A 12983-nucleotide genomic window follows, 5' to 3' on the forward strand; every position below is an offset into this window, starting at 1 on the left:
CCGTGAGAGGAAAATACCGAAGAAGGGATTACACCGACCGGGGACGAACATTCATACATCAGTTTTTATCAGACGTACCACCGGGTTTTTAACACTCTGCTCCGTACCGGGGACACCGTCACCATTCACCACACCGCCGCAGGTACGTTGTGAGCGGGGGGACGGTGGTTGTGTGACATTCCCGACTCAAATAAATATAGCATTCCGGGAGGCTAGGTGCGGGTAGCTAACATTACTAGCTTAAAGCCAACGTCAATGCTATTGCTATCTATGGGGGGGATGCTAATGCTATGCTAACCTAGCTAGCCTCCAGCTGATCGCAACAACTGCTGCTGTCATCAGTATCCCGAGTCGTTCCGTTCCGTTCTAAACTAACCGGTGGTTGGCAACCAGAGGGATGTTATTATGATATGTTTTTACACATGATTCGTGTGTTGTTAGTAGCATTTTGTCAGGCTGACAGTGTTATTATAGCTCCATGGGGGTTGACACTAGGCTAACGTATCAGCTAGCAGGGCGACCAGTAATGCGGCACTGAGGCTGGACTGGAGACGTTCCCGTTTAGCTCGCTTGTTGTGCTAGCTTAAGCTAGCTCTTCAAGGTAACGTTAGTAAACAGTGGCTCCTCTGACACTGACAGCACGACATGGTGTTTTACTGTCAAACAAGTGCCTCTGACATCAAGAACACGCTGCTGGATGATTTAAAGGGCTTATGTGTTGTTGTGACAGTGTCACGGCCGGGTCGAGTCCCGGATTACCATTATAGCTAACATCCATTAGCTATAGCTGGCTGCTAGTGTGGATGGAAGCCTATGGCTGGGGCAGCTTTGGGTCACTCAACACGTACAGGCCCGTCCGTCACGGTAAATAGCCACACGACTAGTCCAGCGATTGTGTTTCTTTTCCCCCGTGTGTGTGTGTGTGTGTGTGTGTGTGTGTGTGTGTGTGTGTGTGTGTGTGTGTGTGTGTGTGTGCGTGTGTGTATGCACCTGTACACACCGCTGAATTATTCACCGGCTCCTGTTCAGGTGAGCCTGTGTGTTTGTGTCAGATGATACTCATCATCTGGAGTCCAGGAAAGACGCAGAATAACTTGTGTACACTACACACATCTGTCAGTTATGAGGCTGTGGTCCCCTCAGTGTAATCCGGCCCACTGCTGCGATGAATGGCCTCCCAAGTTAGTTACTTATTAGATAGATCAGGGGGTCTTCAACGTTTTTCAGGCCAAGGAACCCCTGGCTGAGAGGGGTCCCAGACCCTATTAGACAAATACTTAACTGACCCGTCTTTGACACCTCCAATCAGACCGAGCCATGGGTTCAGTTGAACCCACATAAGGTTTAGATTTTTCTTCAATTCTGTGTACTGTCCACATTGTTGCGAGAGTACAGGGCTGTCCACGCCACAAATACAGCTATAAAGAATAACAATAAATGGATGATGAACGATAACATTCTGTAAAACATGTGGAATGAGAGTGATGTGTTGAACATGACACACATGGTTACACCCTGTACATTCAGATGGATTTTGATTGGCTGCCAGTGTTTTTATCGTTCATCAAATCACTCTGAAAGTCATCCCAACTATTTAGTTCCCCGTTGTCGTTGTCATTATAGTTGTGGTTTGGACTCTTGTCTTCCTCTTGAGTTAGAACAAATTATACATATTTATAGTTATCGTTGTAGTTATCATTCTTGGTGTGTGGACAGCCCTTTAGTTACAAGTTATGAGACTTTGCGGCTGTCAGGCCGTCAGTACCACAGAATACAGAATGAATGTTAAATTAGTGTCTTTTGTTACGCTTTAACATAATGAGAATCATGTACACCCCCTGAGTAAAGTGCAAGAAACTGAGTTAGTGTGTCAAGCCTCTGAGTCTGCGTTTGCTGAGCCAGAGAAGAGTTGGTGGGTAAGGTGTGGTCAGCACAAACAACGAAAGCTAATAAAGGTGTTTCTCACATAAAGGAAACGATGACGTACTATATAACTGCTATTCTGTCACTTAAGTACTGTGCAAATTTTGTGTATTGACTTCTGTGTGAGTTGTAAGTGCAGAAGAGTGCTGCATATTAACACGATTCAGTTTTTATACATAATATCTCCTCTTATATATAATCTTTGTGTAATATTTTGGTCAAACCTGAGCAATATGCACACTTTCTTATATAACCACTGACTGAACTGCTGCACATAGTTCAGTTGACTTTTACGCACATCAAGGTGAAGGCGGCAGGGATGTGACAGAGACGTCTAATCTCACATTGTACAGTATCTGAACTCCAACTCCCGCTGTGTTCGGGGCTCCGGCTGTTGCCTTGCAGCAGGTACTTCACCCCCCCTTAGTTGGAGCACTGCTGTGTGGGCAGATTTTTCCCTGTCTGCAGGAGGGAGATGCCAAGACCCAGAGGAATTAGGTCTGTCATAACAGTTTTTTAACACTGTTACCCTGCCTCACTTGCACTATAATAATAATTATAGGGGTGCAGCAGAATTGACTCCTCGCATTCGGAATTTATGTTCAGTAGTTGATTTGTAATTTAGATTCACTATAAAGCCTAACCCAACCCTGAAGCTATTACGGCGGAACATTTAACATGTCGAAAATCTAGACAATACAGAATATTATAGGCTATGTGGCAAGCGGCAACTCCTAAACTTTAATCAAGCACAGTGAGTCTGGTTTCTATTGGCAACGGTGGCAGTGTTGTTCATTCTTGCCAGTCCCACTTTCCCATGAGATAGATTTATTTTCTCATCATCACTAAGAGAACCCTGCAGTGATTATAAAATGGATCGATCATTTCTTACAGTTAACTAAACGAATGGAATGGAGAGTCATCAACACGAGCAAGGCAGTCAGAACTCAAGCAACCAGCAGCAAAAAAATCCCAAACGCGACAATGACATCTATTTAGGCTACAATGTACAGACGCAAGTTAATCACACCGTTATGCATTGTCTGCAAATAAAAGTTGTCACATGCAGCCAAGTATGGTACCAAGTAAGCTTGTGAGATGGTAGTTTTTTTTTTCTAGCTAAGAGTTGAGGTGTCTTGTTATTACGGCATGGCTATGCAGAAGTCTAGTCACTAATTAAGGTTTGTCTATCGATCTGTGTCTGGAGCTAATCTCACAAACCAATGGACCAATCAGCGCCAATCAGGACTTCAAAGGGGTTCTGTTGGGGCTGAAACCTTGCCTAAATTTGGAGTCATACCTTACGTCATAGATATGTAATAATTGTCATCAGTGTTGTGTTCTAGGTTTTTTAGGAGGGTATACGCTACGATACGATGCGCGTGGTCGTGGGTATACGCTCTCGCGTTTTCAAGGGATGAAATGGTTATTAGACTGTATACGCTTCTTCCCAAAATAATCTGGACTGTGTACGCCGTATACAGCGTATGACGGTAGAACACACCACTGATTGTCATACACGACGACTGATGTCATTGATGACTGAAGTCACAGGTTGGCAGGTCACAGGTTGGCACGCACATCGGTGCCACGCTGTTCCCATGTGGAATTTTGCTGATGTATTTTTTTGCAGGTGCCTTGTTTACTTATGGCATTTACTTATGGCATTACTTATGGCACGACCACATGGCATGACCACAACCCCATTAACTTAACTTAAAAATATCAAATTAAATATGTAATATTTCAAAAAGTATAAAACGTGAAATACATTTGTGGAAGTACTTGGCCTACTGGCAGCGTGACGTGTCATATATACGGCTAGGCTGTTGCAGAGCCACGCCATAAAAAAAATAATTTGGGAACCTCTGCCCGAGGCATTCCAGATGTGAACGCAACGCTATATTTTCAGCAGGTTTAACCAGCTCAATTGTCTTCATTCTCTGTCAATGATCATTCCTCCTGAGCAACTGTTTGATGATTATGTCATAATCTGACCCAGATTTAGGCATGAACTGAGGATGAATGTAAACCAGCAGACTCGAATGGCGTCTCCATACGGCCAGCCCCAGCCTGGCTACGGCCAGCCCAGCTATGCTCCCCTGGCAGGGGGCTACCCTGCTCCCTACAATGGGCCCACATCGGCCTACCAGCCCGGGGTTCCACCGCAAGGTAAAGTATGGTTTTACTTTAAGCACATAAGCCCTACAGTATAGACTGCCTTGCATGACGTTGAAGGCTGAAAATAGCTGATCTACAAGCTCACAACGTGACGCATTATGACACGTTGCAAGCTTGTAGATCGGCTACAAGCTTGTAGTGGGTGAGATACACAACAACAGATAGGGCATCAGGCAGTTCACCCAGCCATAACCTCGTAGTGTCCTACCCCCTTCCCTCTGCGTCAGAATGTTGAGTGTGCTGTCTCTGTTCTCCTACCCATCACTTCTCATTCTGCCTGGCTTCACTGATTTCCCTTCTCCTCTATTGTGCTCGCCTTCTCTCCCTCTTTTTCTTGTATTTCAGGTTACTCTCCTTATGCAAGCTTTCCCTCTAAGGCTGTGGCAGCCAATCCTGTCTCTGACCTGTCTTCTCCTCTTGACTTAGGTAACTGCTTCCTCCCCTCTCTCTCTCTCTCTCTTGCTTCCATCTCTCTCTTTCTCAATTAACCATTAAGTCCTATCCACCTGTTTCCTAGGCTTTTCACTGTGTTCCACTTCTTGTCTTTTGATCCAATGAAATCCAATGAAACCGGTCAGATGACTAATGATATCCAATGAAATCCGACAGGAAGTGGAAAACACAAGGCCTAGGAAACAGGTGGATACTTAGTCGTTTGACCAATAGCAAATAGCTGATCTACAAGCTCACAATGCTCGCATCGTGACCCGTTTTGACTTGAGCTTGTACATATTTTTTATTTTAATGTTTTACTTTAGTACATTTTAGTAAATATATGTATATATATATTTTTTTAAACTTTGTTTATTGGGTTTTTCCATAGCAGTTTTCAGCATTAAATGCATATAACAAGGTACAGAAAAGCTTTTTAAAGCAGCCAATAAAATAAAAAAGCTCAATACGGATTACATTATCAGTAAATATTTTTAAATGTGTGTCAATATGTTTGCCTATTACAGGACCAAACTAGGAACTGCAGGTTGAAAGTGGTTAAAGGAGCGTACGTACAGGTGGTCTGGCATAGCCCATTGACCACAACTCACTGTATACTAACTAGCCATTGGATTCCATAAATTTCAGTACGGTAACAGTGTGAAAATTACTTCGCTCCAATTCGTTTTAAAGCGCTGATTTATTTTACACGGCCAGCCGAAAATATTCCTAGAGAAAATAAGGAATTTTAACTTCCTAGATCTATGACGTGCGCAATGATGTTAAGTCAACATAGACTTAGTTATTCAGATGCATTCTATAATTTCTAAATTACTATGTACACAATCTAACATATAAGAAATACAAATAAAAACAACAACAACAACAACACAAGAGCAGATCCTTAAGAATGCTCAGGGCATTGTGACTGTTTCTAATTCAGGTCACTCAGTTCGGTCTGAGGTTTCTTGGCCATCTCTCCATCCATGCCAACAATGGTGACAAGCTTACGCCTTAGTCTGCAGTTGAGCTTGCCAAACAATGACGTAAGGTTGAAAGTGAGTACACTTGTCAATCACAGTCTTGTACCCAGCTTCTAAAATTGGTTGGCTCACATTAAGACGTTTGAGTCTTCTGAGACAAGGTCAAGGTCAAGGTAGCTTTATTGTCATTCCATACAGAACGAAATTTGCTACTCAGGTCCTGGTCATGGCAGAGTAAATAAATAAGATAGATAAGACACCTAAACACAACAAAGGCTAAAACTGTCAGACAGTAAATGTGCTGTGAATGGTTCCTGAAAATATATTTAGTATTTCCAGAGAAGCTTAATGAACAATCCATAATTGTGCCCCAGTACTGATTAGTAGGAGTTCTTGAGTTTTTACCAGTGTTTAACCCGTTAAAACCGGGAAAGATTTTAGCGTTGGCTATTCAAAAATAGCAGATATACAAGCTCACAGCTCGTCACTTAGTGCCGCGCTGTGAGCTTGTACATCTGCTATTTCTTTTACATTTTTGAAACATCTTGACGGTGAAGAGCACTACTGGTTTAGAAGGCATTTGTAGAATCGACCTCAGGTCTTAATGGCTTAAATCTAGAGTACTACATTGACACCATGTTTGAAGTGTGTGTATGAATATCAGATAGTTCACTTAACTTAAGGCCATCATCAGCATAAGTTTGTACAACTGTAGCATTGTTCTTGGATCATCATTTCATTTGTGTACAAAGAAAACATTACGGGACAGAACTGTACAGTCTGTACTACTGGTGAGTTGATCAGACATATTCTCTTTGACGCAGACTTTCTGTTGTCGGTTTGAGAGGAACTTTATTAACCAAAGAACGCTAACAACACTGTTAATCCCAAGTTCACCAAGTCTTTTGAAAATAATATGTGGTGTTTTCATTGTATTATTTAAAGCAGAACTAAAATTTAAAAATGGCTCTCTAGTGTATCCTTAGGCTTAAGGTTAAGATTTCATCGTCTGTTCCTCTATGACTTTTATAAGGTAAATTAAGTGAGTTTAAACTTCTAAGCAACAGAGGAGTAATGTGATTGACTAAAGCCTTTCCATAGTCTTGCGCAGAAAATAAGTAGGTGCTATTCCTTGAATAACTTTATTCATCATACTGGCTCCTGATTTCCTGTGCACAGTTTTGATGATGGAAAGTTTCTACGATTCAGGTATGGTGGAGGTATCCAATATATACTGGAACAGCCTATATGAGAACCCCTTTTAATTGGAGGAGGCAGACTTTAATGACATACCCTTTAAGTCTATCTAGGCCTGTGGCCTTGTTTGGCTTTAGCTTGGCAAGGCTTGCTGCGACCTCCACCTCTTTTAATATCCTAGGAGAGGTTATAGAAACACTGGAGCATAATTGATCACATCATCTTTCTTTGTCAAATCTGCCAAAAAAAGACATACAGTTCATTAGCAAAGGATTGACTGGTATTTGTTGAGCATTCCAGTTTTTCACTGGCCCAAGTAAGTGCATTGAGACCCTCCTAGGCGTGTCACACATCACCTGTGCAGAACCTATTTTCAATCTTATATTTGTAGTCAATACTTTTCATATTTTTATTTACTTTAATACATCTTTTCAGCTCTTTAGAAACCCATGATTTCTTGTTTGGGGAAATCCTGATAGATTTGGTCTCAATTATATTGTCTTTGCAGAACTTGATATATGAAGAGATCATGTCTGTGAGTTTGTGGTCGTCTCAAGGAAGAAACTGTCCCATTCGGTGTCCTCCAGACAGTCCCTCAGTTCCTCTGTGCTCCTTTTCGGACCGTACTTGTATCACTTTGGTGGCAGGTTTCATTCACTTAACAATAGCTCTGTACGTGGGCACAATATGAACATTGTGGTCTGACCCTGCCAAGGGCCTTTTAAGCGTCTGGGATATTCCAAAGCAGAATGGGTAGAACAAGTGGGACAGTCCACATAGTTCTGAAGGGTGGGCAGGTATCCAGATAGGTTGCAACTAAGTATTAAAAAGGATAAAAACAGATTGATCCACAGAGCGAGAGAGAGAGAGTGCATTATTGTAAATCTCTGCTATCATCTCTGCTGCAGCTTCTTTATTGTCTGGGCCAGATATATATACTATAGGCATGGATAATAGTAATCTGGTCAAACTCACATCGGAGTTAGAAGTGGCAGTGGCTCAGGGGTAGAGTGGCCGGATGGGTAACCGTGAGGTTGCCAGTTCGATCCCAGGCTTCCCCAGAGTTAGTGTCGAAGTGTCCTTGAGCAAGGCGCTGAACCCCTAATTGCTCCCGATGAGCAGGTTGGTGCCTTGCATGGTTTCCTCCGCCATCGGTGTATGAATGTGTGTGTGTGTGTGAATAGGTGAATGTAATGCACAATCTATGTAAAAGCGCTTTGGATAAAAGCGCTATAGAAATGCACCATTTACCATTTAGAAGGGTCACTCTAAATGAATCTGTATTTCAAAGTACAGAGTACATGCGTACTTGCGTAAGCAGAATTGTTTTGCCCTGGGTCTCTTCAACAAATATACACAGCCCCCCCCCCTCCTATTGATTTGTGTGAGCTGTTTCTCTGCCTGCTCTGATTGTGGTTTAGCCTCTGGGAGTTGCCTGCTCTTCCTTGAGCCAAGGTTCGGTAAAACAGATGAGATTACTTATCCTGAATTCACAGTCCTGTTCTGATTTGGCTGTGAGTCTGTTCCAGTTTGCTGCTACAGCCAAGTCTTCTAAGCTGTTAAAACGCCTCCTCGTCTCGAGCCTCGTTTCTTTGCTCTTTTTGGTAATATTTTAGTCTAACGAATTTTATTGAAGTCCTTGAGTAAAAATAAGTCCAAGACATCACCAGTGTTGTTCAAAAAGGCTAGAAAGTCTTTTCGTGTGTAGACGAGAGTGTCCTCGTGCCGTCTGTCCGACAGAATCTACAATGCAGCACAAACGCAGTGAGGCTAAACAGTCATCCATAATCATATAAGGGTCGTTGTAATTCTACGCTACAAGTTCACTCTAAATTAATAAAGTTAACAACATTACCCACTTAAGCCCTATTTTATACTTTGTTGTAGGATGCGGTGAAAATTGACGCGCTGTGAGCTTGTAGATCTGACATTTTTAACATTCCATTTACAGCATATGGCAACTGCAGTGGCGTGACCGCAAGGCCGTGCTTAGATGTGTGCTCTAATAATCCCATCACTGTTGAAAGATTGATCTCAGACTAGTGGATTATGGATCGTCATGATCCGAAGTGATTTGGATTTAACAGCTGGTGAGCTGGTAAATATCTAATCTGTTCTCTGACTTCCAGGTCCTCCCAGGGCTCCTCCTACCTCTGGGGCCCCACCAGTCTCTGCCCCACAGTCCTACTCCCACTACAGTCCGGGGGACATCCAGAACGGACCCCCACCACCCATGACCCAGGCACCTCTCAGGTAATGAATGGTTACTGTGTGTGCGTGCGTCAGGGTTGTGAGTTGTCTGTCCTCATCGTGAGGATGACCATTTAAGCCCTATGTATTTAGTCGTATGACTAATAGCGAAATGGGTCAATTGTGAACTCTGACATGCCCAAAATAGGGACGCCAGGTTGAAGGCGGTTAACCCACAGGTGGTATTGGTCACACTGTGCTGTGATGATAAGTGTGTTTTCCTTTTGTAGGCCTGCAGTGTCTCAGCCATACAACCAGGGGGCGGTCAACCTGTCGGGGCCACATCCCTCCTATCCCCAGCAGTATGGGGCACCGCCCGGCATGCAGCAGGTCACCAATCAGATGACTGGGATGCAGATTTCCTCTGGACCGCCTACCCCTGCTGGACCAGGAGGATATGGTAAAATTCCAGTACCGCAACTTCCACACTCGCTCACTCCACTCGCGTCCTCCACCTGCACATTAGTCCCGCCTCCGAGCGAGGAGGAGAGGATTATTATGCGAGTCCGGAGGAATCAAGCCGGCTGGACTGACAGCCACACTCCAATTCCTCTCTCCTGCTCACTCACTCTTTACTCCTGCATTTCATGTTGTAATGTATCTATCTGCCTATTAGATGCTGTATTTCTCATAGGCCTTTATGAGCTGTTTGACATGCATTCTCGATAACAGCATGATTTTATGACTAAAAATCAACCCATTATTTTATTTGTTGCTTCAGTAGCTTCGATCCCTGTTATTCAGAATGATATATATATAAATGGCAATCCACTTTGGTATCTCTGCAGTTTAATCAAATGGGACACTTTCACCCTCAAACCGTTTCGAAATCAGTTTTGTCGGCTCTAAAACATCCCTTTGAAGTCCGCGACACGGCAATGCTGTTTTTCTCCCTGACAGCGTAGTTATGGGTTTCCCTCCAATAGCCCTAGAGGCGGTCCATCCAATAACAGAACAGATAGGCAGACAACACTTCCGGCGAGGGGATGAGAACAGGCTGAAGCCTACACTCGATGCTGTTTGACGCTCCAAGCGGCTTTGAGAGCCCACTCTGTTCCTCCACACGGCTCCTCCAAAAAGCCTATTACCAATTGGGACAAAACTATTTCTGGGTTAAGCTGGAGGACCGAGTGTGATTGAGCGAGTGAGCAGAGATTTTGGGTGTTGGAATTTGGCTTTGGAGTTCTAGACATCTAAAGCTCAACTTGACGCCACCATCTTGTTTTAGTGTACAGTAACGGAAAATGCACAACTTCACCTGTGTGTCCGTGCCTGGGTTATTTCTTGTTGCCAGCCCCCAGATTGCCTAGATAGAATCTCCTACATACAGTATCAAATACCTGATTTATACTTGGTTGCGCATCATGTCATGCACCACAAATAGCAGATCTGTTATTTTCGGAGCGCGTCACTAGCATTGCAAGTATAAATCAAGCTTAACAGTTCTAAAAATAAGAAGAATTTTGGATTAGTTGGAGTATATTGAGGCCTATCATTTTCTTGGCCAAATGAAGGATTCTCGAGCCAACCTCGTTTCAGCCTAATGAATGAAAAATGTATATCGTCTCTGTCTCAAAAAAAAATCTAATAAAAAAAAGATCAGATCGACAAGCTCAACGCGCCGCTTCGACCCGTGTTTCTAGCTTGTAGATCTGCTACTTTTCTGTGACACTCTAGTATGATCAAGCAGGGCATTCATTTACAACAATTGTTGTTGTACATGGCAACTGTTGTTCTTTCTAACATTGAGGATAAATGGGCATTCTAAATATTCTGTGAAAGGCATTAGGCCTATATTGTGCCTTTCTTTATTATTTGAGGGGGATAGGTTAGGTAGTGGGTAGGCTTTGAAGAGTAAAGTGTAGAAATCTGCAAGCATGCCTTCATTCACGGAATCTGTGTGTACAATGATACAGCTTTTATAGCATATTGGCTGGATGATGTTGGCAAAACACATTTTTGTTAAATGTTTAAGCACTGCACGAGGTACCAATGTTTCATTATTGAATAGAAAGTAGCTCAAAGTGCCACATCCAGCCATCACTAGTCCATATCCGCATTTCTACCTGCGACCCCAACTACAGTTCCCATAGAACCATCCATGGCATTGCTGTCAATTCAGCATATGGGAATACAAATCCTGTTTAATTGATTGAATACTTTATTAGTCAGAAATGTAAACAGCACGCGGTACAGTAAGACATTAAAGCTAAAAAGGATAACACAAAAAAGTCCTGGGGACTTGTTTCCATTGTGGTCCTGTGTATTCAACTCATCAACATGGCAACCCACTGAGAGTTTTGCTTATTGTCTAGTAGGATGACAACATGATGAGTCACTGACCTTTTCTCCTTGTGTCTTCAGCTCCGCCGCACAGCGCTGCGCCTCCAGTCAGCGCTGCCTACTCTGCTGCGCCTCCTGCCTCCTACACCCAAGCTCCTCCGCTCGCGTCCACGGACCACACCCTGCCTCCCGCTCCCAGTGACCCCGCCGCACCCCCGCAGCAGCAATACTACGGAGGCCCCCCTCCTCCTTCCCAGCGCTTTGCCTCCCCCGCGCCTCCCCCTCCCGCCTCTCAGCAATCATACACTTCCTCTGCTCCTCCTCCTGCTCCTCAGCAATCGTACCCCTCCTCCGCTCCCCCTTCTGCCGCTCAGCAACCACCATACACCTCGGCCGGTCCTCCTCCTCCTGCTCAGCAGCCGTACACCACCTCCGCTCCGCATCCTCCCGTCTCTCAACAATCGTACGCTTCCTCTGCCCCCCCTCCCTCCCAGCCAGCGTTCCCTCCCTCCTCCTACTCCGGTCCCGTGCCTCCCAACCAAGCTCCCCCGGTGTCTGAGCCCCAGCAGTCCTTCCCCCCACAACCTCCCTACGCCTCCGGTCCTCCCCCCCCCACACAGGGCTCCTTCCCTCCTAGAGGAGCGCCGGGCCCTCCTCCTTCCTCTCAGCCGGGCTCCTTCCCTCCCGTCGGTCCTCCTCCATCCTCGGCCGGCCCGGGTCAGTTCCCCCCGCCGCCGGGAGCGCTGCCTCCCCAATCCCAGGGCCCCCCTCCTCCCCAGCAGTCCTCCCCCTACCACCCTGGCCCCCTTCCTCCCAGAGCTCAGATGCATCCTCCTCCCACCTCCATGGCCCAGGCCAACCACCTGCCTCCGGGGCCGCAAGGCCCGCCACCGGGGCCACCGGGGCCCCTCGGGCCCCCCGGGCCCCAGCAGCAACAGCAGCCTCCTCAGCCTGGCATGCAGGGAGGATATCCGCCTCAGCAGAATGGTGAGGAGACGGTCGTTGACTAGAACAGCGGTTTCTCAGACGTTTTTAATTTCATGGTCCACCAGTTTGATATGCGTTAGGTTAGGCCATGGACCCCCATTTGATGCGATTTGTATCTCTTTATATCTCTACACTGTAAAATCCTCTGCAGTCCATTTCGTTCCATTTGTACGCCCAGCCTCTCAGAGTTACAGACCTGTGAGGGTGCATTTGGTTGCTCCTAACTACCAATCATTTAGCTGGGGACCCCCTCGAACCCCTCCCCAAGGACCCCACGTTGAGAACCACTGGACTAGAACAATCACAGAGTTACCTGGTGGCTTTTTGACGTGACATCCCGGGTTCGAATCCCACAGGTCCCAGCTGTGTTGCACATAGTCCCTCCTCTGTCCTTACCCTGCCGATTCTCTTGAGGGAACAAAAAAAACGAAACCTAAGCATTTTCAATACAGTCTCCAGTGTAAGATAAGTGGAATTGCTCTGTACGGTGCCTCAGTGGTTCTTTGTTCCCCTCCAGGTGCATTTGGCCAAGTGAGAGGCCCACAGCCCGGCTACGGAGGCCCACAGCCCGGCTATCCTGGCCAACCACCAAACTACGGAGCCCAGGCTCCAGGCCCTGGTCCAGCTCCCCCTCCACAGAAAAGACTCGACCCAGACTCCATCCCCAGCCCGGTGAGAGAGAGAGAGACACACACACAGTTTCTGTTTTATGAACATTAATCGTAGAATATATACACAGAATGTGTA

The 12983-nt window shown here is 45.3% G+C and overlaps 1 protein-coding gene across 1 annotated transcript in view; it reads left to right on the top strand.

Moving 5' to 3' along the window:
• Positions 1-12983, top strand: part of sec24c (SEC24 homolog C, COPII coat complex component) — a 32536-nt gene continuing 19553 nt past the window's right edge. Inside the window, exons 1-6 of the mRNA XM_084077504.1 lie at positions 1-142; positions 3926-4095; positions 8846-8969; positions 9197-9366; positions 11331-12236; positions 12754-12908. Of these exons, the coding sequence (XP_083933630.1) occupies positions 3945-4095; positions 8846-8969; positions 9197-9366; positions 11331-12236; positions 12754-12908 (1506 nt within the window). The 5' untranslated portion in view covers positions 1-142; positions 3926-3944. The remainder of the gene's footprint in view (positions 143-3925; positions 4096-8845; positions 8970-9196; positions 9367-11330; positions 12237-12753; positions 12909-12983) is intronic.

The sequence above is a fragment of the Gymnoscopelus microlampas genome, assembly GCF_963454915.1.
Source record: "Gymnoscopelus microlampas genome assembly, chromosome: 14".
In the NCBI taxonomy this organism is placed as follows: Eukaryota; Metazoa; Chordata; class Actinopteri; order Myctophiformes; family Myctophidae; genus Gymnoscopelus; species Gymnoscopelus microlampas.